General features: G+C 49.2%; 7 protein-coding genes across 10 annotated transcripts; 4 read left to right on the plus strand and 3 right to left on the minus strand.

Moving 5' to 3' along the window:
- Positions 1 to 584: 584 nt before the first annotated feature.
- Positions 585 to 7304, plus strand: LOC108028557 (vitamin K-dependent gamma-carboxylase). 2 transcript variants are annotated; one of them, XM_017100465.3, is made up of 4 exons: positions 585 to 865; positions 4692 to 5296; positions 5357 to 5703; positions 5816 to 7304. In XM_017100465.3, exons 2-4 carry the CDS (start codon positions 4713 to 4715, stop codon positions 6898 to 6900), a joined length of 2016 nt encoding a protein of 671 aa, XP_016955954.1. In that variant the 5' UTR covers positions 585 to 865; positions 4692 to 4712; the 3' UTR covers positions 6901 to 7304. The 2 variants fall into 2 exon arrangements, with proteins under 2 accessions (XP_016955954.1, XP_050742103.1); XM_050886146.1 differs by lacking the exon at positions 585 to 865 and having other exon boundaries at positions 4466 to 5296.
- Positions 1848 to 4375, plus strand: LOC108028597 (uncharacterized). Its single transcript, XM_017100516.3, has one exon. The coding sequence runs from the start codon at positions 2233 to 2235 to the stop codon at positions 2974 to 2976; it is 744 nt and encodes a 247-aa protein (XP_016956005.1). The 5' UTR covers positions 1848 to 2232; the 3' UTR covers positions 2977 to 4375.
- Positions 7053 to 12067, minus strand: LOC108028542 (iron-sulfur clusters transporter ABCB7, mitochondrial). 2 transcript variants are annotated; one of them, XM_017100453.3, is made up of 6 exons: positions 11921 to 12067; positions 9958 to 10084; positions 9443 to 9566; positions 9226 to 9380; positions 7820 to 9168; positions 7053 to 7758 (listed from the first exon to the last, which is right to left on the minus strand). In XM_017100453.3, exons 1-6 carry the CDS (start codon positions 12035 to 12037, stop codon positions 7501 to 7503), a joined length of 2130 nt encoding a protein of 709 aa, XP_016955942.1. In that variant the 5' UTR covers positions 12038 to 12067; the 3' UTR covers positions 7053 to 7500. The 2 variants fall into 2 exon arrangements, with proteins under 2 accessions (XP_016955942.1, XP_016955933.1); XM_017100444.3 differs by having other exon boundaries at positions 9443 to 9671.
- LOC108028587 (SET domain-containing protein 4) lies at positions 10119 to 12069 on the minus strand. Its single transcript, XM_017100504.3, has 2 exons — positions 11921 to 12069; positions 10119 to 11702 (listed from the first exon to the last, which is right to left on the minus strand). The coding sequence occupies exon 2, from the start codon at positions 11627 to 11629 to the stop codon at positions 10289 to 10291; it is 1341 nt and encodes a 446-aa protein (XP_016955993.1). The 5' UTR covers positions 11630 to 11702; positions 11921 to 12069; the 3' UTR covers positions 10119 to 10288.
- A 506-nt stretch (positions 12070 to 12575) lies between these two features.
- LOC108028605 (protein OPI10 homolog) lies at positions 12576 to 13803 on the plus strand. The gene is made up of 2 exons (XM_017100528.3): positions 12576 to 12971; positions 13525 to 13803. Exons 1-2 carry the CDS (start codon positions 12576 to 12578, stop codon positions 13720 to 13722), a joined length of 594 nt encoding a protein of 197 aa, XP_016956017.1. The 3' UTR covers positions 13723 to 13803.
- LOC108028616 (2-oxoglutarate dehydrogenase complex component E1) lies at positions 13790 to 26786 on the minus strand. Of its 2 annotated transcripts, none has more exons than XM_044095302.2 (8): positions 26377 to 26786; positions 25877 to 26310; positions 24701 to 25826; positions 24490 to 24644; positions 23524 to 24421; positions 23308 to 23462; positions 14500 to 14732; positions 13790 to 14439 (listed from the first exon to the last, which is right to left on the minus strand). In XM_044095302.2, exons 1-8 carry the CDS (start codon positions 26584 to 26586, stop codon positions 13892 to 13894), a joined length of 3759 nt encoding a protein of 1252 aa, XP_043951237.1. In that variant the 5' UTR covers positions 26587 to 26786; the 3' UTR covers positions 13790 to 13891. The 2 variants fall into 2 exon arrangements, with proteins under 2 accessions (XP_043951237.1, XP_043951236.1); XM_044095301.2 differs by having other exon boundaries at positions 13790 to 14445.
- Positions 15689 to 20777, plus strand: LOC108028532 (titin). The gene has a single exon (XM_017100432.3). The coding sequence runs from the start codon at positions 15783 to 15785 to the stop codon at positions 20475 to 20477; it is 4695 nt and encodes a 1564-aa protein (XP_016955921.1). The 5' UTR covers positions 15689 to 15782; the 3' UTR covers positions 20478 to 20777.
- Positions 26787 to 27583: the final 797 nt, after the last annotated feature.

Consider the following 27583-nt stretch of genomic DNA (forward strand, 5'->3'; position numbering starts at 1 on the left):
GTACTGAAAATACCTTTATCTTGATTTTCTTATATATCGTAATACTTTGAAACTAAAACTATCCCATAATCAGTAAAAAATCTTTATGATTTCTACACACATAAAAAGGGTTCCTAAAAATAAATAATAAATAATATATTTTCAGTATTTATACCATTTTACTATCAGTTACTAGTACCTATTTCTAGAGATTGGTATAAAATATCATTGGTTATGATATCTTATATTTTTAGGGAACTCTACGAGCTTTTATAAGTGTTTCCTATTGATTGATAATAAAGTACGGTTAATTGAAGTTATTACTTTCCCTAAGCCTGGTAACTTCATAGCCGTAACACTCGGCCAGTGGAAATTTACTTGTTTATTATTATTAACTTCGTCGCCATTTCGCGGCAAGGACATGCGCAAACACCCCCGCCTTCGCCCACAGCACTCGCCGTCCGTCATCCCCTCTGCGGCAGCAGGGATTACGGCCAGGGACGTGGACACGGATGCGGGGGCATCTCCGAGTGGAGCAGAGTGGCGTATAAATACGGCGCAGCTTGTGCGCACAGCCTCAGTTGGTGGAGCGTATTGCTCCCGATTCCGATTCCCTGTCCCAGTCGCTGCGTCCGCGAGGCGAGAGTTCATCCGGGAAACGGCCAACTGTTGCAAGTTGCACTCAGCACTCAGCAGGGAGCAGCCTGCAAGTTAATGGCTCCAATTACTGCCCTAAGTGCAGCAAATTACGCGTGTGAGATTGATTAATGGCCTTGTAAGCCAGTTGGAGGCGGAGAAAAGCTGATTGTAAGCCGAGGATTTGGCTATACGAGTCATCTGGTTAGGCTGACCCCATTTCCCTTCTAACTGGCAATAACAACATAAAGTAAGTAAAGCCCTTTAAAGTTACATATAGTATATTCATTTTGTAAAGCCATGCCAAAGTTTTATATCGCATAAAGAGAGTGACACCCAGGCAAATGTTATTATAATAGGAACATTACCAATCTACTGGTATCCCTCTACGAAAAATTCTAATAAGTTGGGATATATATCTTACTAACGGTTAAGTATTAGCTCATAAAAGCTTTTCTATAAAAGAGTAACTCTACCTTTTTAAGTAAAAGTTAACTCATTAACTCTATAATAATGTACAATATAAGGATTGTAAAGTCTGTCTAGGAACGCACCGACAGACCAGGGTAAAATATTGAAAATAGTGATTGCTTATTTTTTCTTTAATTTTTAGAAAAGTAATCTATTAATCTATTATTAACTACTTAATCATCCCAAAACAATTTGTGAATTTTGAGACCGTTTTGTAAGCCTAAAATGTTTTAGAACCAACAGATTAGTGCAATTTTCAAGTGGTTTTGGAGCCAATTGAAATTAAGATCACTAAAGGATATCCAAAAATAACTATTTTTTAGGTTGTTTTTACCGGTCAAAAGAAAGTTAAAAAAAGGTGAATTTTCATAATTTGCTTTCATTTTTGTATGAAAAGTGGGAGTTCAAAATAAAACCTCTTAAAAAGTTTGTAGAACATCCTTCCCTGACAAAAACCCGCTATTTCCGACACTGTCGTGCAGACGGGCCCAATCCCAACTGGTCCAAACAGGGTGGGTGCAGTCCGAGCAAAACTGGTTGCCAGCCGACTGGGTTGGCGTAATCATATGGCGGGAATAGTGGTTAAAACCACCCCTGACGTGGCAGCTTTCTCGGGGGTTGTGTGCCCCACACGGGACTGGCATGTGTGTGTGTGTGAGGAGAGCCCGAAACTGAATCCATATCCGAATCGAATCCGAGTCCGAAACCAAATCCGAATCCGAATCCGAAACGAAATAGGAGTCGGCGGCACAGTCAGTCTGCAAACTTCGGAGCGTACGGTTGTCAAGTTTTCGGTCGCCTGCGTGCTTTTCTCTTTTCCGATTTCAGCACTCTTCCCGCACACACACACACTCACCTACGCTAACGGGAAAAGAGAGGGAGGAGCGGCGAGAGGAGGCGACTTGACTTTCGCTCGAATTTCTCGCTCATTGTTATTGTTGTTGCCTCAGCGTAGTGTATATACCAAGAACCCACTGTACTCTGTGTGTGTGTGAGCGACTCCGACTCCCCTGTGTGCGTGTGTTTTTCCTGGAAGTTCGAATTCTCTTTTTCCGTCTGCGGAACGGCCAGCGGCTGAAAAAAGTTGCTGGAACCCACATCAGAAGCGCAATCCGAGTCAGAACCAGAATCACTAGCCCCATCGCCATGGCCGACAACAACAACTGCCCCAAGTGCAAAAAATCGATCGCCGCCAAGGAGGCGGCCGCCACGAGCATCGGGTGCAGTGGCGAGGACTGCCGGCGGAGGTACCACCGCACGTGCGTCAACATAGACGACGCGGTCTACGAGGCGATCCAGAAGAACCCCCTGATATCCTTCCACTGCGAGGAGTGCAAGAACCAATCGCCGCGCTCCTTCGCCGCCAAGCTGCACACCATCGAGGAGAAGGTCAACAAGGTGTGCAACGGGGTCAACCAGATCCAGGGCCGGATGTACCAGCAGTACTTCCAGTTCGGCAACCAGCCGCTGCAGGCCCTGGGAGCCACTGCAGCCGGCGTGGGCGGCGGCGGAATGGCCGGCGGTCTCGACGGGAAGAAGCATCCGCAGCAGAACAACCTCATCGTGGTGGGGAACAATTGCAATTCCGATCGATTGCAGGTCGTCTGCGACTACGGCCGGTGGGTGCAGGTGGGCAAGTTCGCCACGAATACCAGCGAGGAGGATGTGATCGATCACCTGGCCGAGGAGCTGAAGATCAACAAGAACCTGGTCAAGTGCACCAAGCTGGTGAAGAACGATGCCAACCTGTCGCAGTTGTCGTACTGCAAGTTCAAGATCTCCATACCGGACTACCGCTTCAACGAGCTCTTCAACGAGGCCATCTGGCCCAGCGGCGTGATGGTCAGCCCCTTCACTCCGCGCTCCCAGCTGAACCAGAACCGCCTCTAGAGGGACGGGCCCGGCGGCCGGGATGGCGGTGACCGGGCGAGGGTGAAGCAGTGAGGATTAGCGGGAGCAGAAGGAGGATTGGGAGGAGCAGCAGCTGGAGAGGCAGTAGCCAAAGCGGAGAGAGTGCGCCTGCGCAGGTAGAGGGTAGCCAGAGGAGGCGGAGGAGCTGCATCGCGACCTGGCACCCAAGGGTTGCAATTACACCGCGGATTCCCCCCTCCCTAAGCCGCTGGGCATTGATGGAGCAGCAGAGCAGCAGGGCAGCAGGCGGAGTACTATGTGCCCCCCATTGTATGCTAATTTTCGACACTCGAAAACATTGTCTAGATCTTTAAAAGCTTACAGAACCTATCTAATGGAAAACCAACAACAAGCATATTTATTGAATTAACTTTGAAAATGCATTTTAAAATGTTTTAGCGTTGCGTAAATAACGAACATGAAATCGATAATGAAAACCAAAGTATTTTAATGGCAAAACTCACAAGTAAAATAGATGTGAAGCAAAAATATTAGTCATTTATGCATAACTGTCGTACTTAAATTAAAGTAAACCGAAAACCTAAGGAAACCCAAGCTAAACGTACTTAAAGCAAACTCACACCGAAAAACCGATTATTCAGGCGCGTATTTAGACCATTTGCAGGCACCGGATTGAAGACTTTTCCCTTCGATTTTCAAACCCACTTCCGGGAACTAGAAACACTTGAATTTCGAACCCAGAGCGTTATACTTTCTCCAAATCGATAGAAACTCTATTACGACGCGTGTGCGACACCTATCACATTAAGTACTTAACCGTAACCAATATCAAAAACAAAAGAAAAGAAAGAAAATCGTATATTCAAGCAGACGACGGCTTATATTTATATTGTATTCGTATATGTATGTAGTTTGAGGCATTTTCAAAGCTTGTTCCTGTTCCCAAAGACGTTTGGACATTTTGCGAACCACTGCACAGGACACTGGCCCGCAGCTAGAGACCCATTCAAATTCAGACCGAAAGTATACATGTATTTGCGTTTCCGACGACGGGTGCTTCCCGAGCCCCATATCGTGGGGCCAGGAGCACCCCCGGTCACCACAACACGTTCAGGACTCGAGACGAACCGATGCTGGGCAAATCCGTTGCAATAATAACTCACTGACCGAGTATAATGGATGTACATTTCGTAATTGATCTATTTTTTTACACCACCCGACAGCAATATTTTCCGTGGGCTCCACGCCGATAACGATAGCGATCCGAACAGAACCGTAGACATTTACGCAAGAGTCAGCAAACGAAATGTAAAACACATATATTATATATTTAGTATACAACCAATATGCATGCATGTATTTATGTCAACTTTTTCAATAAATTCTACAAAAAAATTAAATACCAAAAAGATGAAAACGAAGAGGATGTATCTTTGGGTTCTGGAAACTACGTAACCTCTGTGGAGCTCTCAAAATTCCTATAAATTTGACAATGGTCAGGAAAAATAAGTCAGATCTGATGTATATATATATTTCGGTAAAAAAAACTGATATGGTTATATTAGGATTCAGAACTTCTTAATTTTGACAATACATATGGGCTTTAGAAACTTGGCTGGACTCTATAGTAATTTTTCAGATCTAATACTCATTATTGGAGAATGCATAGACAATAGTTGTACATATACAACTTTCATAGGATCTTTTTACATTTCGGGCTGCTCTCCGTAAAGATTACTTTCAGAACAAGCACAATGGCCAACTCCAAACGAAAGCTACCCACGAAAAACAGTACCCCGCAGGACTCTACCCAGGATAAAGATCTTTCCAGGTCTACGAATAAATCTCCCACAGAAGTGGCTCCCGCACATGCCAAAGACTCCTCCCTCCTGAACAACTTCTTTAGGGACTGCCTAGGTCACGACCTAAGCAACTTCTCCAGTTTGTCCCACTTTACCAGCTGGCTGCAGAGACCCGTGGATGGAGCCGCCTTGGGCGTGTTTCGGATGCTCTATGGAGCAGCCATGCTGATTGACATTGCAGAGGAGCGAGGCGGTGGACAGCTGGATGTGCGATTTCAAGACCCTCTCCACTGTCATTTCCCACTCTTCAACGGGATGCGGGCGCTGGACTATCCCCTGATGGGCTGCGTCTACCTGTGCATGTGGCTGGGCGCCTGGGGCATCATGCTGGGCTACCGATTCCGGGCCAGCTGCCTGGTCTTTTTGCTGCCCTACTGGTACATCTTCCTGCTGGACAAGCCCACGTGGAACAACCACAGCTATCTCTTCGGCCTGGTGGCGATCTTGCTGCTCTTCACCCAGGCGGAGTCCTACTGGTTTGTATACCTCCAGATACCTTTCCATTTAACTATTTTCACCTTGTTTCCAACTTCTAGCTCCCTGGACAGTTGGCTAAGTCCTCGGAGGAGTCGCTGCATTCCCTACTGGAACTACTTCATCATCAAATTTCAGTTCTTCGTTTTGTACACCTACGCAGGTCTGAAGAAGTTCTCCCTGGAGTGGCTGTCGGGCTATGCCATGTCCAACCTCAGCCACCACTGGGTCTTTGCTCCATTCCGCCAGGTGATTGATCCCGAGCTGATTGACCTACTGATCGTGCACTGGTTCACCGCCTTCTTCGACCTGTCCATCGCCCTTTTCATGACACTGGAGAAGACGCGCCTGCTGGTCACCCCTTTCATGCTCAGCTTCCACCTCATGAACTCCCGACTCTTCGTAATAGGTAAGTAATCAAGTATATGTACCCCTTAACAAATATATTCATTCATATTTATACAATTTATACAACCAACCAATAAAAAATCAATATTCTAATCGAACTTACCCCACAACAGGCATGTTTCCCTGGGTTTGTTTGGCCGAGGTGCCGCTCTTCTTCAGCTTCGACTGGCCCAGGAGAATACGCAGATGGTCGAAGACACCCCTTCTCCAGCCGAAAGATCCAACAGAAGGGCAGGACAAGCCGGGAGTACTAGCCAGGCTGCGCACTTGCCTCATCCTCGGCTACTGCGGACTTCAGCTCTTCCTGCCATACTCCCACTTCATCACCAAGGGTTACAACAACTGGACGAATGGCCTGTATGGCTACTCCTGGGACATGATGGTGCACTCGTACGACACGCTGCAGACCTCAATCCAGGTGGTGGACAATGAGAGTCGCCAGGTGCACAACTTGAATCCGTACGCGTTCACGGAGTACGATCGATGGACGAAGTACGCCGACATGGCTGTCCAGTATGCCAAGTGCATCGACGAGAACCTTCGGCAGGGACAGCCGGAGATGGCCAAAAACATCTCCATCTACTTCGACATCTGGTGCTCGATGAATGGTCGCTTCCAGCAGCGCTCCTTCGATCCGCGTGTGGATCTCCTCCGGGCCAAGTGGTCGCCCTTTGAAAGCACCTCCTGGTCGCTGCCATTGCTGAACGAACTGAATCACATGCGGCCTAAGTTGCGGACCATTGAGACCGAGGTGCTGGCCTGGAACAACTACTCCGATGTGATCTTCGTGGCCGACTTCCCCGGCCTGACGTTGACCAACTTCATCTCGCCGGACCTTATCAACTGCACGCTGACCATCCTCGAGGGAAACGTGCGGTACAGAAACGAGCGGGATCCGGAGGCGTATTTCCTGACGGCCGGCAAGAGCATCGGTCTGGAGAGCAACATCACCCACCTGGTGACCACCATTGGCCAGAAGCCAGCCTCGTATCTGTTCACATACACCAACAAGACGATGCTGGAGCAGGCCATCACGATAGACAAGCCGCAGACGGAGGAACGTTCCATCTTGCCGCTGTGGCAGGAGTTCCAGCACCGAGTGGCGAACTACCAGCAGTTTCTGATACACATTGGCAACTGCCTGATGCACTTGCTCTACGATGTGCCCATTCCGCTGGCCGTGAAAGAGAAAGATTGAAAGTGAAGGCTAACCATCGGAACTGTTTCGGTTTTCACTTGATCCTTATTCGATTCGATATCAAAACTTAATGGAACCTCACATATTTTAAATCAACCCACTCAGTATTCCTTTTTTTTAAAATGAATCTTACGGAAAGTGGAATATATTCCTTACTTTTGTTTGGGTAAATATATTTTGTAAATAAATCCACGTCCATGTTCCATTATACCGAGGTATACAGGAAGTAATTGCATTTAATGAGCGTACATTGAAGGGAATTTATACTTGAACTTATGAATTTTGCCATGTGAAACCAGAAAACACATTCAAACGAATCCCGACAACGTGAAAACCGTAACAGTGCGATAAAACCGAATGTATGGGTGATAAAACTGATAATAAATGTTCCATATTGTACCGCATCCCGTCCTAGTTCTCTTATCGGATATCTACAACTGTATTTACAAACGTCACAATATGATACTTTAAACCTATAAATAGCGAATCTCCGGCCGGGAGGATTCTACGGTGAATTTCGTGGGTTAGGGACTGGGCCAAACGAAGGGGAGGATTATAACATTTGGAACAAACACATACATAGGGTGGCGGGGGCCTCGTCTACGCCACGCCCCGCGACTTTTTCGTGGGCGCCTCCTCCTTGGTCTCCCGACTCGGGTCGAACTGCTGCGTCTGCGTCTCCCAGAGGCGGGCATACAGCCCGTTCTGCCTGAGCAGCTCCGAGTGGGTGCCACGTTCGCCCAGTTGTCCGTTCTCCAGTACTAGGATTTCGTCGGCATCCTTGACTGTGGAGAGGCGGTGGGCAATGCAAATGCTGGTGCGTCCTGAGGTGGCGCGGGTCAAAGCCTGCAGAATGTTCTGCAAATAAGGAAAACCGGTTTAGTCAATAAGTAAGACTCAGTTGCATTCAAACACTCACGTGCTCTGTGATCGAGTCCAGACTGCTGGTAGCCTCGTCGAAGATCAGGATGGGTGTGTTCTTGAGAATGGCCCTGGCAATGGCAACGCGCTGCTTCTCGCCACCGGACAGCTTCAATCCTCGCTCACCCACCTGGGTGGAGTACTGTGCTGGCCAGCTCATGATAGAGTCGTGTAGATCCGCCATGCGGGCGGCGTTCTCCACCTCCTCGTGCGACTTGGACAGGTTTCCGTAGTGGATGTTGTGCTCGATGGTGTTGTGGAACAGCACCGAATCCTGGGGCACCACAGCAATGACCTTGCGCAGGCTCTCCAAGTCCACTGTGCTGATATCCTGGCCACCGATCAACACTTTGCCAGAGTTTGGCTCAAAGAACCGGTAGAGTAGGCGCACCATCGAGGATTTACCCGAGCCAGAGCCGCCCACAATGGCCACGTTCTTGCCGGCGGGTATGGTGAAGGACAGGTCACGGAAAATGGGCTTTCCCGGCTCGTACTCGAAGCTCACGTTGCGGAACTCGATGGAGGAGTTGGTGGTATCCACAAACAGGGGCTGGGCATTGGCCGCCGTCTGAATCCTGCTGTCCACGTTCATCAGCGTGAACATGGCCTGCATGTCCAGCAGGGCCTGACGCACCTCGCGGTACACACTGCCTAGAAAACCTAGGGGGATCGAGAGCTGGAAGAGCAGGGCATTAACCATCACCAGGTCGCCCACTGTCATGTTGCCCTGAGCAATCTCCTTGGCGGCTAGCACCATGATCAGACTGAGGGCACTGCTGAAGATGGCGTTCTGCCCAAAGTTAAGCAGCGCCAGACTGGAGCTGGTCTTCAGACTGGCCGCCTCGTACTTCTTCAGCACCTCGTTGTAGCAGCCCGCCTCGTACTTTTCATTGTTGAAGTACTTGACCGTCTCGTAGTTGATCAGCGAATCCACCGCCTTGTTTCCAGCCTCGTTCTCCGCCTGGTTCATGAAGACGCGGAACTGAGTGCGCCACTGGGTGACACTAAGCGTGTAGGCGGCGTAGATGCCCACGCAGCCCATGCTCACGCCCGCGAAGGCCAGGCCGCACTTCACTCCCAGGATGCTGGACACGAGAGCCAGCTCAAAGATTGTGGGCACGATGTTGAACACCATGGCGGAGAGCACAAAGTTGATGCCCCTCGAGCCTCGGTCGATGGTCTTCGACAGAGCTCCCGTCTGTTTGTTCAGGTGGAAGGCCAGGTCCAGGTTGTGCAGGTGCAGGAACACATTGCTGGCGATCTTGCGGATCGAGTGGTGGGCCACCTTGGCGAACACAGCATTCCTCAGTTCGTTAAAGCCCGCTGCACTGGCTCTGGCAATGCCATCTGGGAGAAGCAAATAGTTAAGATCTATTCGAAGACGTAGGGTATATAAAGACTTACATCCCAGCATTAGAGCGGTGGCTGTAGAGAGCACTGCATCTGGAGCAGTATCCATGTTCAGCGTGGTCATCGTGTCAACTGCTCCTTTGAACAAGAAGGGCACGCAGACGGTCAGCAGCTTGGAGCCAGCCAATAGACCCAGGGAAATGCCCACTCTGTAAGGAGATAATATAAACATATTGAAAGATCTAGTTCACTCACTCCTAAGCAGACTCACCTCTTCCTGACTAGTGGATCCTCTTTGGGCCAGATGTAGGCCATCATGGCGCGCAGCATGTCCTTGGAGGTGACCTCCGGTGCGTCCAGCTTGCCCAATCCCGAGCCGCCATCGCTGCCGCCCCCTATATGAACATGACATTGTCGTGATTGCTGTTGTTGTGGGCGGTAAAGTCGCCGCTGCCGCTGTAGCGTTGTTGTTTTTGCTGCCGCTGCTGCTGGGGCTCCACCTGCATTGGATTCACTTGGATGCAGCCAAATTCGGACAGGCGCTCAACACAACAAGCGCACAAACAAACAAACAAATACAAACGGGCATTGACCGACTTGGGTTACGAACGTACTCGGTTCACAAAACAAAATCAATTTTGGGTTAGTCAATAAATAGGAAGAAGCGTGAGAGGCTAGTACTAAATAAAAAGGCCTGCGAATTGGCAGGTGTGCTGGGTTAATTACAGGAAGTCCGGCGTTGGCTAATGGCTGGGTTAATGGACTTTTCCTGAGTCACCTACTTACCTTTGCCCTTCTTGCCGAACACTCCACCCAACAGCTTGCTGCCCGGCGTGGGCGTAAACGGGGTTATCTTCTTATGCTTGACATCGCTGCTCCCCTGATCATTCACCTTGGCCAGCGAAGAGTACAGCTGAAAGGCCAATGGAGCAATTACAAGTGGTTGCTTAACGTTTTATGGGATTTATTACAAAGGTACAAATATTAATTGGGCTTCAATTCGAATTCTTAAAGAGTTAAATTAGTATTCAAGATAGGAAGGCTCACTACTTTTACAATCCCTGAAGAACAAAATGCTTTGTACTGATTTAAAATCTAAGCTCAATCTAGATTACTTCTATTCGGCAGGATGAGCCTTTTGAAAGTCGCTTAGGTAGCGAATGCACTCCTGCAGGTAGGACCTAGCCACCGCTCCACTCTCCGTAAGCTTTGGAAGCTTATCCAGCTCTCCCCCGAAGATCTCGTACTCCTCTATTTTATGGGCTACCAGATAGGAAAGTTCCGGCTGCACGTCCTCGAACTGCTGGGTGTCACCGAAGGCAATCTGGTTGAGGATGTTAGGGAAGTAGGCCTGCTGCTTGAAAATCAGGTGCAGCACCACCTTCAAATTGTGGGAGCAGCCATCGTCGATGTGTACGAACATCTGATCGTTCAGATTGTGCTCCCTGATGAACTTGAAGATGTTCCGGTGGTAGGTCTGCGTAGATAGCTCCTTGTTCCGCTTAACCATGTGCTCGATGTCCAGCAGGGAGAACTCAAAGTAGTCGTGCTTATTGCCTCTTAGCCAGAAGCCATACTCCGTCAACAGCTTAAAGTTGGACAGAGCCCCATAGCTGATGAACAATTGGTCATAGAGTTTGGTCTTGGGAAGAGGTAGTGATTTCAATGTGAGGACGTAATCCTGGCCCTCAATCTCCGCAGTGGTTTGGACACTATCTGAGTGGTTGAAGAGGTCCAGGAAGGGAGCCAGTGCCAGATTGGTGTCTCCACTGATGAGAGCCTGGAAGTGACTGCTCTGCTTTTTGAGAAAGCGGGAGCTGAGGTAGACGCTTCTGGTGTTTACGGTGAAGTAGGCCCATTTGAATTCTGAGAGAGTCCAAATCTCCTGGCCATAGCTCTTTCCACAACAATCGCAGATGAGAACCAGGCTCTTAATTATCTCAAAGTAACCTCTTATCTGGCGATTCTGGGCCACAGTTCGCTCTAGGAGAGATTCCGGCAGGCACTGCAGCTCGGGTATGGAGCAGAAATAGGGAGTAGAGTAGCTCCTGGGCAGGGTGTCTAAATAGGCGGCGTAGAAGCAGAGCAGTGTATCCATAGAACACTCCAAAAGGTGTTTGTTGTATAAAAGATAACAGGCTACCAGAGCCTGAAAGGAAATCCTGGAGTCCTTGTCGAAAAGCTCCTTGTTGAAGAGGTTCTTGAATGCCTCATCCGATTCTAGGGTGGCTATGCTGATGAGACAGCCAACAGGCAGGCGAATGAGCTCATTCTCAGCGGAGAAGGTGTCCTTCTTGGAGCACAGTCCTCGCCCAGTCTGGGCAAAGTTTTGGGCTGACAGGTGAGTGTGGTTCTGCCAGCCGAGCGAGTGCAGGTGAACGTAGAGCTTCTGCAGGGAACAGGAATCCTCGCCAGATTGCTTGGCCCTCTGTTGCCGGCGGCGCTGAGTGCGACCCATGCTTCCCCTGATTCCCTGATCCTGCTGATCCTCCTAGTCTGTGTGTGCGCTGTTTTGGTCTATCCTAAGCTTGCTGCAACGAAATAAGCCAGAGCGTGGCGCATTAATTCAGGATTGATGGGTTCTGTGGGGAAGGGGACCAAAACAACGCACACGCAGACTGATACCCGCTCAATCAAACCGCCAATTCATTGCGTATCTCACACCTAATTACGAAATCGTAATCTAGTCTAGATAGTCTGGCAGGTGGCCTTGAAATGGGTCTAGATTCTAGAACCCCGGTGTACTTACCACTCTTGCGTGCACGTGGGTTCCCGTTCCCTTAGCGAAGGTGTAGCATTTCGCGCGACCTAAGTGCGCGGGTAGGTGGATGCTGCACTGCTTGGTCAGATGGAGGAGTCCGGCCATTACTCAATTGCCAGGCGAAAACAAAATAAAATCCCTCTTCTTTTGCACCGTCGTCCCTGTGTTTTTTTTCTGCACTCGCACGCAGCGTCAGCTGTTTAGTGTGCCCGTTTCGTTGTGAATGGCAATTCGGGAATGAGGCAGCTGAACTAGTTCCATAGGTTCACCCACTACAACATCAAATATTAGTTGCTTAAATCTAAAAAACGTAATATACGCTTAATCATTTTTTTGTTAGTTTGAGCATTATTATGTACCTTAGTGTTTATTTTTCCCAATGCTTTAAGGTGCCTATGAAAACCTTTAAAACATAGTTTAGAATTTTGTCTGCTAATATTAAGCAAACTTCACATATTTAAAATCAAAAAAAAATATTATGTTAGTTTGTCGCAATTATCCTAGCTTACTTATTTAGTTTTAAAAGTATGAACATTCAATAAAACTCGGAACCACAAAGAACTGGTTCCGCTGCGGCAGTTCCATTTTATCACTGCCCCCACAACCGGCATATCTGAATTCTGGAACAGTCCGTCGCTCGAAAATGTCGCTATTTGGTCTGATTATCTCCGGACGCCTGCCGCAATCGGATTTTGTGGCCGTGGACTCCACCAAGCTGCTGGTCAATGTGCCCGACATCGAGTCCGTCAATTACCTGGTAGTATTCCTCACCGGCGTCTCCCCCCTGCCCGCTGGAACCTCGGCGGCGATATACTTCAGCTGGCCGGACGCGAATGCGGCGCCCACATGGCAGTACCTGGGTCACATCAACAACAACAAGCCCTCCGCCATCTTCAAGATCGCCCAGCTGAAGAAGAGCCACGAGCTGGAGGCCCACGCCCACGGGATGGTCTTCGGCAGCCAGGAGATCTCGCACATCGCCCAGATCGGAGTCTCCCTCGAGCCGGAGCTAACGGTGGCACAGCAGACGCCAGCTGTGGTAAGTTCTGGAGGGGATTACGAGTTGTGTCTTTAAAGGTGTAGCACCTAGAAAAAATAAATTCTAGTTTTAACAATTTGCCTCTTGGATACTTCCTAAATTATGAAACTACTTGTGTGTATCATCATATTTAATCGTCTTAATCTTTAATCTTAAGAGTATGGAAGTAGCAAGCATTTATGAGTGTCTACAATAACCTTATAACATTATAAAAAAAAAAGATCTGGTTAACTTTGAAATGTTCTAGATTAACTAGCCCAAAATGCCATTTTTCATAACATAAATGTATATAAATTCTCCAAAAAAGTTGTAGTCATAGTTTGTTAGTTACTTTACCATGCTTCAGTGAATGCCTTGTAATATATACTAGCCGCTAATCCCTAAAAATAATATTATTTTAACTTACATGTAAGACTAACTTATTATAAACCCTATAAAAAGGAAAAAAGAAAAGATTTATGTTATACTATTTTGGTCATCTGATTTCTATTTCACTTTATTTAAAATAAGTTAAATGTACCTCATTAAAACCGACGATTCCCCTTTATTGCAGTCCACCGCCAACGACAACAAGCAGTTCGGCCAGCGGATGCTGGAGAACTTCTTCAACTTCGCCTCCAGCTTCGGAGTCTCAGCCAGAGACATCCCGCCTGCCTCGAGCGAGACCTTTGTGCCTTTCTCCGTCGTCCAAAACTGGTATACGAATTTCCAGCGCCGCATGGAACAGAACCCGAACTTCTGGAAGTACTGAGGACACCAGAACGATGGAGGATTCGCCTCCGAAAATTGTTGATATTACAAGTAAAGTTTTATATGTATATTCTTTCTGTAACTATGGCTTATGGTTTATTGGTTGGACTTAATAAGGTTACTACTGCACGTGAGGATTTTGAAATAGGTATGGAAGATGTTGGATGTGGCTAGGGCTCAGGCTTTGTTGGGTCGCAATCCGTCTCCCTAGGACACTTCTGGGTCTTGCTTTTACTGGCGGCTGGATCTCGCGCAGGCTTGCGTTTTACGAACTCTGGTTTAAATGACGGGATCTGCGATGGACCCCGACCAGCAGGAGACCGAGTCGGAGGTGGAGCCGAACCTGATCTCTTCGTGCCCAAGGATCCTTCACCGGCTGACGTTACACCATCGTGGCCAGGGGAAGCTGGTTTCCTACTTGGACTTCGAGCAACTGTAACTTTAAGAGCTGGATCCGACGGTGGAGCCGAGCCCGCCCTTCCCCTGCCTGATGATTCCAGCCTGGCTGAAGGCGTTACCCCGTCGTGGGCGGGAGAAGATGGACTCCTACTTGGCTGAATCGTCGGTGGAATTCGAGCAATGGGAGGTGTGGTGGTAAAATCCGGAAGTGGAGCTGCACCCGACCTCTTTTTGCCTGATGATTCGCCCTTGGGAGGCCTACTGGGATAAGTAATCGAGGGCTTTCGAGGGGATGGACCTGCAGTAGGCGACGCTGAAGCTGCACCTGTAGGAGCTTTAGACGAACCGGATCTCTTCTTGCCTGCAGAATCGCCCTTACCTGGTGGCGGCGATCCGCTCTTTGCCGGGGGAGATGACTTGCTAGCCGATGCCGATTCCGCCTTGGCCTTCTCTTGCTGTTCCTTGATCTTCTCCTCTAGCCGCTTCTTGTTCTCCGGAGTCAGCTCCCCGAAGATGCTGTTGATGATGGCCTTGTACTCGTTGTAGTGCTGCACCTTGTTGCCCGTGGCTGGCGAGGAGCTGGGCGGTCGCCCATGGTAGGACACGCAGCGGCTGCGAAGGAGAACCAGTTGAATTAGGAATTAGGATCGTTTAAGGGACACCCAGTATTTTGACTCCCCCGTCACCCAGAGATCTCTGCGGTCTATTTCAACAATAGCATTGGCGGTGGGCGACGCGACGCGAGCTGATTTTTATTCGGTCTCTCTGCCTATCGTTCTTTTTGTGGCCTGCAAAAAAGCAATTTGGCAAGCTGACATATTTATTCGGTCTATATAGTGGCCGCCCAAATATATTTAGAGATCTACAAGAGCGCTTCTCGGTCTGCCTAGCATCGGAAACACGCGCAACCTCTGCTGACCAGACTGCAATTTCGATTGTCTTACAAGATCCATCAGCATTGATATGCTCTGTAGATAATCGAAGGGGGTTCCTAAAGAATTATTTAATTTTTGGGATTTCGAACATATTTTCTAGAATTTTAATTAAGACAAACTAAAGCTAAAATCGATTATAAACAAAAAATTGTTCAATATATCAACTGTTTGAAATGCTTCTTTCGAGACATATTTCTAATTATTCAGTTGAACATATCTGAAGAAGCGCTTTATATGTTTATTTAAAAAAATGAAGTATACAAAGACTAGGCAGGTACTAAAATTTTGTTTACTTTACCTGTGATAATTTTGGTTTATGTTTATTGTTGCATTTTAAATCCATCTTGTTTGGAAAAGCTTACTGCTTTCAGCTGTTTTGGATACTGTAACATTTTCAAAAATCTCCCCTGACGTGCAACATATCTGCAGGGCATTATCAAGTCGTGGTCTTTGCACCTCGGACACCACACCATTCATTCGCAATTACATAGATTGCTGACTGATCAATGATCGGATGGTTGCCAGCGAGGCGCGGCCACAGGGAATGGATTGGGGGATTGGTGCCTCGTCGGATGGCGGTGCTCCCGCCGACGGATTGCGCCAGTTTCGCTTGCAACGTGTTGAGTGAAACAGTCGAGTGCGACCGCAGGAATAAGCTCGATTTGGTCGCGTGTTGGCCTCGAGAATAGGTCAGGAGGAGAGCAAGTGCCACGGCCACGCCCACGAGATGACAACCACGCAGCAACAGGAGGAAACGGGGGAGGAGGAGCAGAAGCCATCAGTGTCGCAGGCAGCGGCTAATAATAATCATAATTCGCAGCGGTTTCTAGATGGCATCGTAAATCACAGGGCTGCTGAGTCAGCCGTGTTTTGCTGGTCAAAGGCGGCGCCGGAAGTGCTCGGAGTGGCAGGGCGATTTCCGCTTGGCCCAGGAATCATCTGGCCAGCCGGTTCTCCCATGAATCACGCACAAGGTGGCGGAAGCAGGGGCATATGTAAGCCATATTTCCAACCGAGGCAGTCAGGAAAGTTTCCTATTTATCTAAACTTAACGCCAAACCAGGGATTTCCCTTGTGTCAATGGGAAGTAGCCAATAGTTATCAACTTAAGTCGGAAAACATCTTGATTTCAAGTGAAACAGAGTTTTTAACCGCACATAAAGTATACGCACAGTGCACAGCCAGCTTTCCTCTGCAACAAGTGTACGCACCGTGGAACCTAAACTTTCCCGAACTGCTGCAGTTGCCGCGCAAGAATTCCGATGGCGCCTTCCCAGAAATCAGCATCACCATGACCCGTCGACGCGGACAGGTGGCCACCAGCTCACCCGCCGAGCAGGCGCCCCAGGAATTTCCCATAATTAAAAAACGATTTGTTAGCTTTCCCAATTATCGAGCAATGCCTCAGGATGGGCCGCAGCCACAGCCACATCCAAATCCACCCACCGCCGCCACAACAACAACGATGACGCAGCCGGACCTCGCCAAAGTCACCGAAATAGATGAGATCAGCGGCGCCGGCGGAGGAGGAGGTGGAGGAGGCACTGCTGTACATAAGGTGCCGCCGATGTTTGATAATGAACTCGAGGCCGAGGAGCAGGCGACGACGTCGGAGGAGGCATTAAACTTGAACGTGGCAAGGGAAATCGAGCATCAACAGGCGGAAAATCTTAATGACGCCTTCGGAGAGAGGCGACACGACCACAGCCGCAAAAACGACGACGCCATTACCATTACCATGGGGGAGGCCAAAAATAAACGCGAAATATGCGAGCAAAGCAAATTAGAGAAGGCCGAAGATCATAATGAGCCAAATATGAGAGATCTCGGCGAGCAGCAGTCAATATGTTTGGCCAGGGAGCAGACAATAGATGGGCATCAGCATCAGATCGGGAATGGGGATCGGCAGCGGCAGCGGCATAGGAATAGCAACCACCAGCAGTCCGGCGATCTCTCAGACGTCCGCGAATCGTCGCCAGAGCAACTAGACGGGAATCTCGGTCGGCAGCTGACCCGCGAGCGCAATCCGAATCCGAATTCGAACCCAAATCCGAATCCGTGTCCGAATCGAACCCTGCCAAATATAGAATTACTAAAGAGTTCCGTGCGCGTCTTCCTCGCCGAGAGGAACTGGGATTGGGACTGGGAGCTGCTCGACCTTCTGACCGACGCCATCGAACTGATCTGTGGACAGCCAAAGGAGCAGGAGCAGCAGCAGCAGGAGACGGGGAACCTTTGGAGCGAGTCACCGGTCGCCGGAGCGGACATGACCGTCAGCAAAGTCAGCGAAGAGCGGGATACAGAAACGACCGTCGACGTTTATCCCGCCGAGCAACTCGATCACCAGCCGGCGGAGCAGGCGGATGACAACAACACTAGCACTATAGAATCACCATCACCCAGCGACATGAAGTACGAGCTGAAGACAGCCAGTGCAGCACTGCCCAGCCGGAGGAGTCCGCCAAGAGAATCACCAGTCAGCAGATTGACTGCCACCAGTCGTATACGCAATGTGGAGCCAAGTGCTCCTCCCTTGACTCATGCTCCTCTGCTGGGGGACCTAAAGCGCAGCTCCATCAGTCGCGACAGCATCTCCTCCATCGATGCGGACTCAGTGCTCCCGGAGAGAACACGTCTGCGACGCCAACGACGCATTCGCTCGCAGGATTCCGTGGAGAAGCCCGAGGATGTGATCGAGCGGTTGAACAAGCTCAAAGCAAGGATCTCCGGGGCTCTTAGCGAGGTGAAGGGAGTCCTAAAGCAGTACAGCACGGAGAGCGAGGCGGAGGCAGCAGGGGAGCAGAGCCAGGTGAAACCAGGTGGAGAAGATGAAGCTGCTCCCGTCTCTTTTCGCTTTGTGAAGAAGGTGAGACGACGCAGTTACTTCGACGAAGCCGAAGAGGAAAAGGAGCAGGCTGGAGAGGCGAATCTAGAAACTAAAGTGGAAACCACTGGAAAAGAAGTTCAGGGAATGGAATCGCTGAAGACTGCTAAAGATTCTAAGATTCAAAGAGAGCAGACACCCTTTGCCAGAGACCTTTCAGAAGTTCCCGAAAAACATGAGGATCACTTCAATAAAAATAAGGAGCTCAGTGGAAAAGAGGAAAAAAGAGATAATGAGAAGCTTGAAACAACTGAGGTTAGAAGTCATAAAATAGAAGACACTAAAAATCAAGGGGAAACTATTCTTGAAAGTCAAGATGGCCAATCGCCCAAGGACCAGGATAATCTAGATGGTGAAGCCATAAAAATTAAAGCACAACAAGAAAACATTAGGGATCACACTAACAAATCCCATATCAAGGAGTCCGTAGATCCACAAATTTTAGATGTTAAGCAGGAACCTCCTAAAATGAATGGAGAATTGTCCAAGACAGCAGATAAAATCAATCAACCTGAGAAGAGCAAGACCCAGGCCAAAATTGAGTTCCTGGCCAAGGTGCAGAGTGAACTCAAATCCAAAACATCCAAGGAAGCAACTACTAAGGAAGAAACTTACAAAGAGGAAACTTCTACTAAGGATGCACCACATAAAGAAGTAACGTCCAAAGAAGCTGCCACCAAGGAAATAACTTCAAAGGAAACAACTCTCAAGGAGGCCTCCCCCAAAAAACTAACCCACAAGGAAAAAGTGTCCAAGGAATCTGCATCCAAGGAACTAAGCCCAAAAGAACCCACAGAAGAATCAACAAAAAAAGATCTTTCACCAATAAAATCATCAGAATCCGAGATGCCAGATGACTCACCCGCATCGCAACCACCACCCAAGATCAAGAAGAAAGTCATCGTGAAGGTGAAGAACCCCAGGCGCGCCTCGATCGCCGCCGTGGAGCCATCCAAGATCAAGGTGGAGCCGGCCGTCGAGCAGATCGATGCTCTCATCACTCAGCGGCGACCCTCCGATTCCGAAGCGATTGTCAAGCGCAAGAAGAAGCTGAAATTGATGGGCGACACGGCAGCCACAGCCACAGCCACATCTTTAACCACATCCCCAAGAGCCACCTCATCAGGAGCAACAAAAGATACCATTGCCGAGGAGACGACGGCGTTGGCGGTGGCGACTGCGCCAGAGGTCACCGCTGTGCCAGCCAAGTTGCCCAGTGCCAAGAGCGACCAAGGGGAAGCTACAGCAGAGGCGACATCTGCAACACCTCCAATCGATGGTGATCCGCCAGAGATTGGCAATCTAGCGCCAGCAGGCGATCGCAACAGACGCGCCAGCCTGAAACTAGCGGAGTTGGTGGGTGAGACGGTGCTGGTGGTGCCGGCAGCCAGTGCAGCAGGAGGCCCCAAAGATCCAGAGTCCAAGTGCGAGCCCGAGTCCAAAGAACCCATCGATCAGCAGGAGAGGCAGCTGCAACAGGTGGCCATCGCCGCTGACATTGCGCCGCAAATAGCACCAACATTGAGGCACGAAGAGTCATCGGCAGAGCCATCGGAGCAGGCAGCTACAAAAGCCGGAGAACAGGCGCCTCCCGGCGACAGTCTAGCCACCATGCCGGAGCTGAAAGTACTCGCCGGTCCGGTGCAGCCCGTCAAGATCGAGACGGTGGAGCAGCCCCACGATGAGGGCAAGAACCAGGAGCCCCTTGTAAAGAAGAAGGCTGTGCATCTGAAGAAGCTGGTGCGCAAGAATTCCCTGGACAAGGACCCGGTGAAGCAGGAGCAGAAGCAGCTGAGCAACATACTCCGGGACAGGAACAAGATCAACGAGCTGTCCTCCAGGATCAACAAGCTCACGCCGCCCAAGAAGCAGGTGAAACCAAAAGAGGAGGAAAAGAAGGCGCCAGTGGTGGTGATTGCTGGGGAGGATAAGCCCAAGCCTGAGGAAGCAGCTCTTTCAGAGGAAGTCCCAGCAGAAAATGAGGAAGTTCTGCAACCCGAACCCGAAGTGGAACCCGCGCCGGTGCCTAAGAAGCCCAGGAAGGTTAAAAAGAAGGTGATCATCAAGCGGCAGAAGCGTCGCCTCTCCGTGGGAGACACCTTCTTCCTGCAGCCGGAGCCCGAGGAGCCGGCCATCCCCGAGGTGGAGACCATCGAGCGAGCCATAGCCTATGTGACGGACGACGAGGAGGACACCAAGGCGGAGGCACCTCAGGAGGAGGAGCAAGAGTCCGTGAAACCCCTCAAATCCTGCCTGCACGTAAGGGAATACAAGATCGGAGACCTAGTGCTCTATGCGGAACGCTATCGAAAGACCCAGGTGCGCTGGAAGCGCGGACGAGTGCTGGAGAGGATCACCAGCATTTCGTACAAGCTGGAAATCGAGGGCAAGGAGGTGCCCGCTCACGTTAGCTACATCAAGAAGTACACCGGCCGCAAGGTGCGCTTCGGGAACAAGGAGTACCTGGAGATCGACTACGAGCAGGTGGCCGAGGAGGAGCGCCGGGCGGCCAGCTACAGCATATGGAACATGGTGTAGATGGAGCTTTCTACAAAAGGTTACCATATTTATACCCCACCCCGAGTGGTGTCCAGTGTCCAGCCATCTTTGAGTGGAATTAAAAAATTGTTCGCCATGCGAGGTAATTTTTTAAGGATCTCAACTCGACATTCAGTTACGTTATAGTGATTCGTCCTAGTCCTAGTGGTAGATCTTAGCGTTACATCCTAGTGTTTAGTGTAACTTATTCCAGGCCGTTCGTTTACATCTTAAGTACTCTGTATGTGTAAATATAAACAAGCTATTTAATGTTAAATAAAGCGGAAAATATTTCAGTTATGCGAGATGGTTCTATTTTTAGGCGCTTCCAAAGCCAATTACTCATAAAACTTTTATGGATCTGTTTATTCCGATGCTTGTTTTCGGGGTTATTTATAAGAAAACCCGACGATGAATGAACAATACTAGGACCCTTCATGGCCAGGCAAACATCTCAATCAGCAAACACAACAATAATAACCCGCCCACTCCATCAACGTCGATGATAGCCCCGAAATAACGCAACACATCCCAGATGTGGACAACAGAGAGATGCGTGCCATTAATAAAACTTTGGCGGGCTTTGCGTGCAGCGGCCTGCATTAGATAAATAGCATGTATAGATATGTGGGCAAAAAAGAAACAAAAACATTCCGCCAAGATCATCGGACGTTTCTCATAATTGATTGTCAAGGCGTTCGGTTCGGCGCTATAGGAATTCTTCGCCAGAGATCTCTCGCAATTACCAGAGACTTTAATTCGCGCTGACAAAAACAACAAAGAAACTCGGAAAGAACACACAGCACACATGCCAGCCATAAACATATCGGGCATGCCACATCGTATAGATATAGTAGACCTGCGAATATGCTACATTCCTAAGGCCCCTGGCGGGATTTCATTCAATTTTCGGGGCTGGCAACCGAGTACTATACGTATATACGTGCGATCAAGACATTATGTACGTCTGGCGGCGAGTACACAGGAAAAATTCATATTTCAGCTCTGTTGTGATGGGCATGTCCCATAAATTGTGGCAAAAAGGTAAACAAGGGAGGTAATCAGACATGTCGTTTTGAGTTTTTTTCACTCGCTCAACAGGTAATTTCAATATTTTAAAATAAATCAAGTGACTGGGTCTATTAAAGGCAATTAATAAATCAAATTGAGCAAACAGAAATTGGGGAACTTACAATGAATTTTAAAAATGAATTATTCAAGAAACCCCCATAGGACCCCCCTTTCTTCCAGTGCACCTACATATTTGCTCGAAAGCAATTGGAAAACAAAGCACATTTCTTTCTATACGTTCGGAATTTCGAGTTGGGCGATAGTTGGGAACACTTATGAAGACCAAATTAAGCGCGGCAACATCGACATCAAAGATTTCAAGTGCAGAGAAGAGTACTCGCGGTTACACACGAAATCATATATCTCTTTTCCGTACATGTTATTTTGAATTTTCCCCGAAACGTTCTTGGGCGTAGCAATATGGTTTTCCATAAATCAGAGCACAAATCTAGCGCAGCACCAGGCGTTATTAGGAACCATTGTTGGGTCCGCATGCGAATAAAATTTGTCGTGATATCTCGCCGAGAGACCCCGTCCATGAGGAGCAGGGAGAGAGGATCGGCATGGGGATGGGGATGGGTGTTCGTGTGGTATCAAACGTCGCGAGTCGAATCTGTGCCAAGTTCCTTGCGCCAGTTCTGCGGTTCTAGTCATGCCCGCACCCGTGAACACAATGCGATGTCCAACATCGACATGGCTGTCCGCGATCGCAGCGGCGATCTCGATCTCTATCGCGATCTGCAACGAGGCCATGCCCGGCGGGCCAATTACTAACAGCGCAGTTGCCAAATTGTACGAATTATTGGAGCCTTCTTCGCCTGGCGGCTATTAATCGTTTCGGAGCGACAGCCCAGCATCCATGAACCCGCATGCTTCGATGCTGACTAACCCCTATTTATTGCAGTAATAAAAACACCCCGCCTTATAGTAAATACCGAGCCAGGAAGCAAACTCTCGGGGGCGCCGGCTGAACTCTGGCGAGGCCAAGTGCGTTACACCTCCTACCACATAATTGTGTAAACAACAATAAATTTGGCATAGCTTATAGGAGCAATCGACACGTTTGTAAATCTTTGGGGCAGAGCAACCTCGAATTCGCTTGGCACACGTTTGGTTACAAAGAAAAACGAAGAAACTACAAGTGACAATGATTAGTGCTTAGTATTTACACTTTATATGTAGTAGCGGCTTTTTATAGGTTACTATACAAATCAATTTTAATTGAGCCCAAGAAAGTGTATACTTAAGTGGCATTTCTTGCATTGCAATATAGAAAAAATACTAATCATCCATTTCTCACTTCATTTAAGGGGAAAAAACCATTTCAAAATAATTTTTAAAAATTCTCCTTCCTATAATGTAGTTCTGTCAGCAGACCTCTTTAAAGATATACCCCTTTCTTCAACAAACACTAGGTATCACAAGCAAAAACAATTTAACCAAAATCCGCTGATGTTGGCATGCTTTCGGCTTAGGTGTCACCATCGCTAATCGCCGTCACCATCACCATCACCATCACCATGAGCGCCAAAGGTGGCGTCACACGCAGCCCGCCGCCATCTTGGCACCTCGGAATTCTGGCGGTGTCAGGTAAGGAGACAGAGACGAAGGAGTCGTCACCAACACCGATAGACACTCTGAAGGTGCGTCAACGTTAATCGCACCTGAATTGAGTCACCCCAGAGGGGAGTAGCCCAAGGCCTCCTGGCATTGCACCTTGGCATTTGAAATGGATGAACTATTGGGTGCTCAAACTTACGTTTCGTTCTCGTTCTTGAGCAGCGCGGTATCGAATCGTGGCTGCACATAGGACCAGGCACCATTGTTCTTGTGCTCCTCCTGGGCCCACAGCAGCTCCGCCTTGGGATACAGCTCCAGCTGCTGGGTGATCAGGTCGTAGGGGAACGGACAGAGCTGGGGAATGAGGGAGAAATGTGATCAATAACAAAGATGGCAAGATAAGCCATGGACTCACCTGCTCCACCCTCACAAGAGCCACCGACTCCACCTGCTCATGGTCGTCACGCTCCTTGACTAGATCGTAGTACACCTTACCAGAGCAGAAGACCAGTTTCTTCACGCAGTCGGGCTGTTTGCCTGCCGGTCCATTATCTGGGATGATCCTCAGAAAGCAGCTGCACTCGTTGAAGTCCTTGAAAGGACTCCTGGCCAGCGGATGGCGGAGTAGCGACTTGGGCGAGAAGTTGATCAGCGGCTTGCGGAAGCCCATTTTCACCTGGCGGCGCAGACCGTGAAAGAGATTGGCGGGCGTGGAAAAGTTGGTCACAATCCAGTTGACGTTCATCAGCTGGCGGGCCACAAAATCAGCATCACAGGTATCCGGATAGACATCTGGATCATCGTCGCACATCTGCAGGAAGCGTTCCATTCGCCCGGAGGAGTGCTCGGGGCCCATGCCCTCCATGCTGTGCGGTAGAAGCAGCACAACTCCGGATTGGCGCACCCACTTGGTCTCTCCACTGGCTATGAAAGTGTCGATAATGCACTGCGCCGTGTTGCAAAAGTCGCCGAACTGGCCCTCCCACATGACCAGCGCATTGGGACTGGCCATAGAGTAGCCGTGCTCGAATCCTAGGACGGCGCACTCGGACAGCGAGCTGTTGGAGACCGAGTAGGGCGCCTGGTCGGGATACAGGTGATCCAAGGCGATGTAGAACACCTTGTCGCACGTTTGGTGGTGCAGCACGTGGTGCCGGTGCGAGAAGGTGCCACGCTCCACATCCTGGCCGGATAGGCGGACGTGGATGCCCTCCTTGAGCAGAGAGCCAAAGGCGAAGGCCTCGCCCAACGACCAGTCCGCCACTTTGTCCTGCACCATCTGTTTACGCAGGGCCAGGATGCGGTGGATGCCCCTGGAGGAGATGAAAAAGGATTATAAAAAATAAATGTACTGATGTTTTTATTCAACCAATAAACTCACTTGTGCATCTCGAACTTGTGCTCCGGCGGCGGAGGACTGGAGAATATTTTCCCAATTTTCTTTAGGGTGTCGGTGCTGACCCCAGTGGGACACAGCTTCAGGCGATCGCGGCCTTCAAAGAAGCCCGGCCAGGGAGAGTCGATCCAGGAGGAGTACTAAGAAGGGAAGGCAGTCAAATGTGGAAACTAATTAATGAGCTTTCTCGTCTTACCTTAATGCTCTTGACCGTCTTCGACTCGGTCCAGGCCTCTTCGCAGATCTTGTCGTAATCCGAGACCATTTTCTTGAAGTCGCCGTCGGTGATCACACCCTCCTTGATTAGCTTATCCGCGTATAGCTGCAGGCAGGGCTTCAACTTCCGGATGCGCTGGTACATTAGTGGCTGGGTGAACATGGGCTCATCCGCCTCGTTGTGCCCGTTGCGGCGATAGCCCACTATGTCAATAACCACGTCCTTCTTGAAGTTGTACCGGTAGTCGGCGGCAATGCGACCACACTGGATGCAGGCCTCCGGGTCGTCAGCGTTCACATGCAGAATGGGAGAATTCACCACCTTGGCCACATCGGTGCAGTATCGCGAGGAGCGGGAGAAGCGCGGATCGGTGGTAAAGCCCACCTGATTGTTGGACACGATGTGAATGGTGCCATAGGTGGTGTAGTTGGGCAGGTCGGACAAATGCATAGATTCATAGACCACCCCCTGACCGCAGAAGGAGGCATCGCCGTGGATGATGATGGGCAGAACCTTGTTTCCGCGGGTATCGCCTCGCTGGAACATCTCCGCCCGCGCCTTGCCCAGCAGCACCGGATTGACGTGCTCTAGATGCGATGGATTCGCCACTACTGTGATGCGAACCATCCGGTTAGTCTGCCGGTTGAGTCGCTCCTGGAACACGCCAAGATGGTACTTGACGTCCCCAGATCCCGAGTCGGTGGCCTTCAGGCCGTGAAACTGCGAAAGGATATCAGCGATAGGCTTCCGGCAGACGTTGGCCAGGACATTGAGGCGTCCCCGGTGGGCCATTCCGATTAGAATCGATTCCACGCCCTGCTTAGTGGCCCGATCCACCACCTCCTTTATGGTGGGGATCATTATATCACATCCCTCCAAGCCGAAGCGCTTCTCCGACGAAAACTTTTTGGCCAAGAAGTTTTCGAAGCCCGTCGTCCGAGTGAGTCGCTCCAGAATAAGCTTCTTCTCTTCCTTGGTTAGATCCAGACCTCCAGGCTTCTCGAAACGGTCGCGTATCCAGCTGGTCTTCGTCAGCGAATTTATCTGCATGTACTCCACCCCAATGTGTCCACAATAGATGCGCTCCAAGCGATCCAGGATCTCCCTGGAAAATCAGAGGTTAACTATGTTCCATGAGATTACTTTAATACCCACTTTAGTGTTAAAAACTGCTCATTGCCGCCTATCATCGTGGAGGAGGGCAACTTGAACATGGCATTGAGGTCTCCGAATATATAGGAGTAGTGCTGCCGGAGTACCTGCTTGGCAGCATAACGTTGTGTACCATCTATAGAGGTGCTCTTTTCGGGTCCAACAATTCCCAGAGGATCCAGATCGGCGGCCAAGTGGCCACGCATTTGGTAGGCTCGAATGATGGCCTGGATCGTGTGGTGGTCATCGATATTCTTCCAGTCGCTGGGCGGAGCAGACGGAGCTGGAGAGGCCCCGCCGCCTGATGCCGTTCTCTCGCCCAACCTAGCTTTTAATGCTGTCCTTTCCACAGGTGGACGTCTGTACTTCCGGGAGTGAGTAGCCTGGAGAGGTTGCCTCTTAGGCCGCTCGTTGCCGCTGAACAGCTCATCCCAGGACTACAGATGTATTAAATATTTAAATATTGCAATTTGGATACACCGAAACGTAAAACCTAAACTCACCTCATCCACGGACCGTGGATTCCGCTTCCACTTGTTATAGAGGCCCTCGATGTAGGAGGCACTGCAGCCGCTGGCGAAGGAGTCCAGGTCCTGGGTCCCGCCCAACTGCGAGCTGGTTTGTATGGTGCGCAGGGCCAGTCGGGCGAGGATGTGATGGTCAGTTCCCCAGCGTCTCATCCGCACAAGACTCCTCAGCCGACATTGGTTCATGTTCCACTAGGAACTCTATGAAATCCCGGTAAATTTTGTATATAATTTAGAAAAGGGCCAAAAGTGTTAAGGGTCTAAAGGCTGGGAGAAGTGTGAGTTCCGAACTCATTTCTAGCATGTGGGTCACTTTTTGCAAGACGTGCTGAGATTCGATCGGCCAGTTTCAGTTGTATCGTTCTTCTTCAGACTGAGCTATCTTTGAGATAATTTATTTAGGGTCCTCAGAGGTCTTTGAAGTTGTTGGTTTCGATGTGCTTAACTTCTTATCTGGAGTCGGTTTTCGCAGACTTTTTACTGTTAACTCATCCCAATATATCCACGATTTATCCTCTTCTTTAGGCGAGGCTTTCTGCTCGGCATTGAACACTCTCAAAGGTCTGAATGTTTCAGGTATCGGTTTCTTCGGCTTTTCAATTGATTTTTTCTTGGTTTCCAAACTTGGATTTTCAACCTCTTTTGGTTTAACACTTTCTTTGGGTTTGTAAACCCTAAGAGAAGTTTTGTACTCTACAGGCTTTTTTTTTGAGGCCCTTTCAACAAAGTGTACTGGTTTATTGCCTTTACTGGATTTTTCAGGCTGAATTGGATCAGTTGAATCCTCATTTAAGGTGTTGTCATCGATATTATCGATTAGTTCTTCAAGGGTCTCGTAAGTATCACTTTTATTTTTTTTAGCACTTGAGATTTTGCTCTCCTCAGTTAATAATGTCGACTTTTTAGCTGCTTCAATGGTCTTTGAAGTGTTATCCTTTGCCTCGACAGCTTTATCCTTATCTCCAATTTGGGAAGCATTTAATGGAATTTTATTTAATTTAAGGTGCTTAGGTTCTGGCGGCTCCTTCGCTTTATCCTCTTTTTGCTTTGGGGGCACTTTAATTTCCTGATTGTTTACGGTTTCGGGCATCTTTCCTTTTCTTTGGTTGGGTCTCTTTTCGTAATAGCTTTTGAAGCACATGGTATTATTTGGCTTAGAATTACCTATCGAGCGTTTTTTTAC

This window comes from Drosophila biarmipes, chromosome 3L, assembly GCF_025231255.1.
Source record: "Drosophila biarmipes strain raj3 chromosome 3L, RU_DBia_V1.1, whole genome shotgun sequence".
NCBI classification, from domain to species: Eukaryota; Metazoa; Arthropoda; class Insecta; order Diptera; family Drosophilidae; genus Drosophila; species Drosophila biarmipes.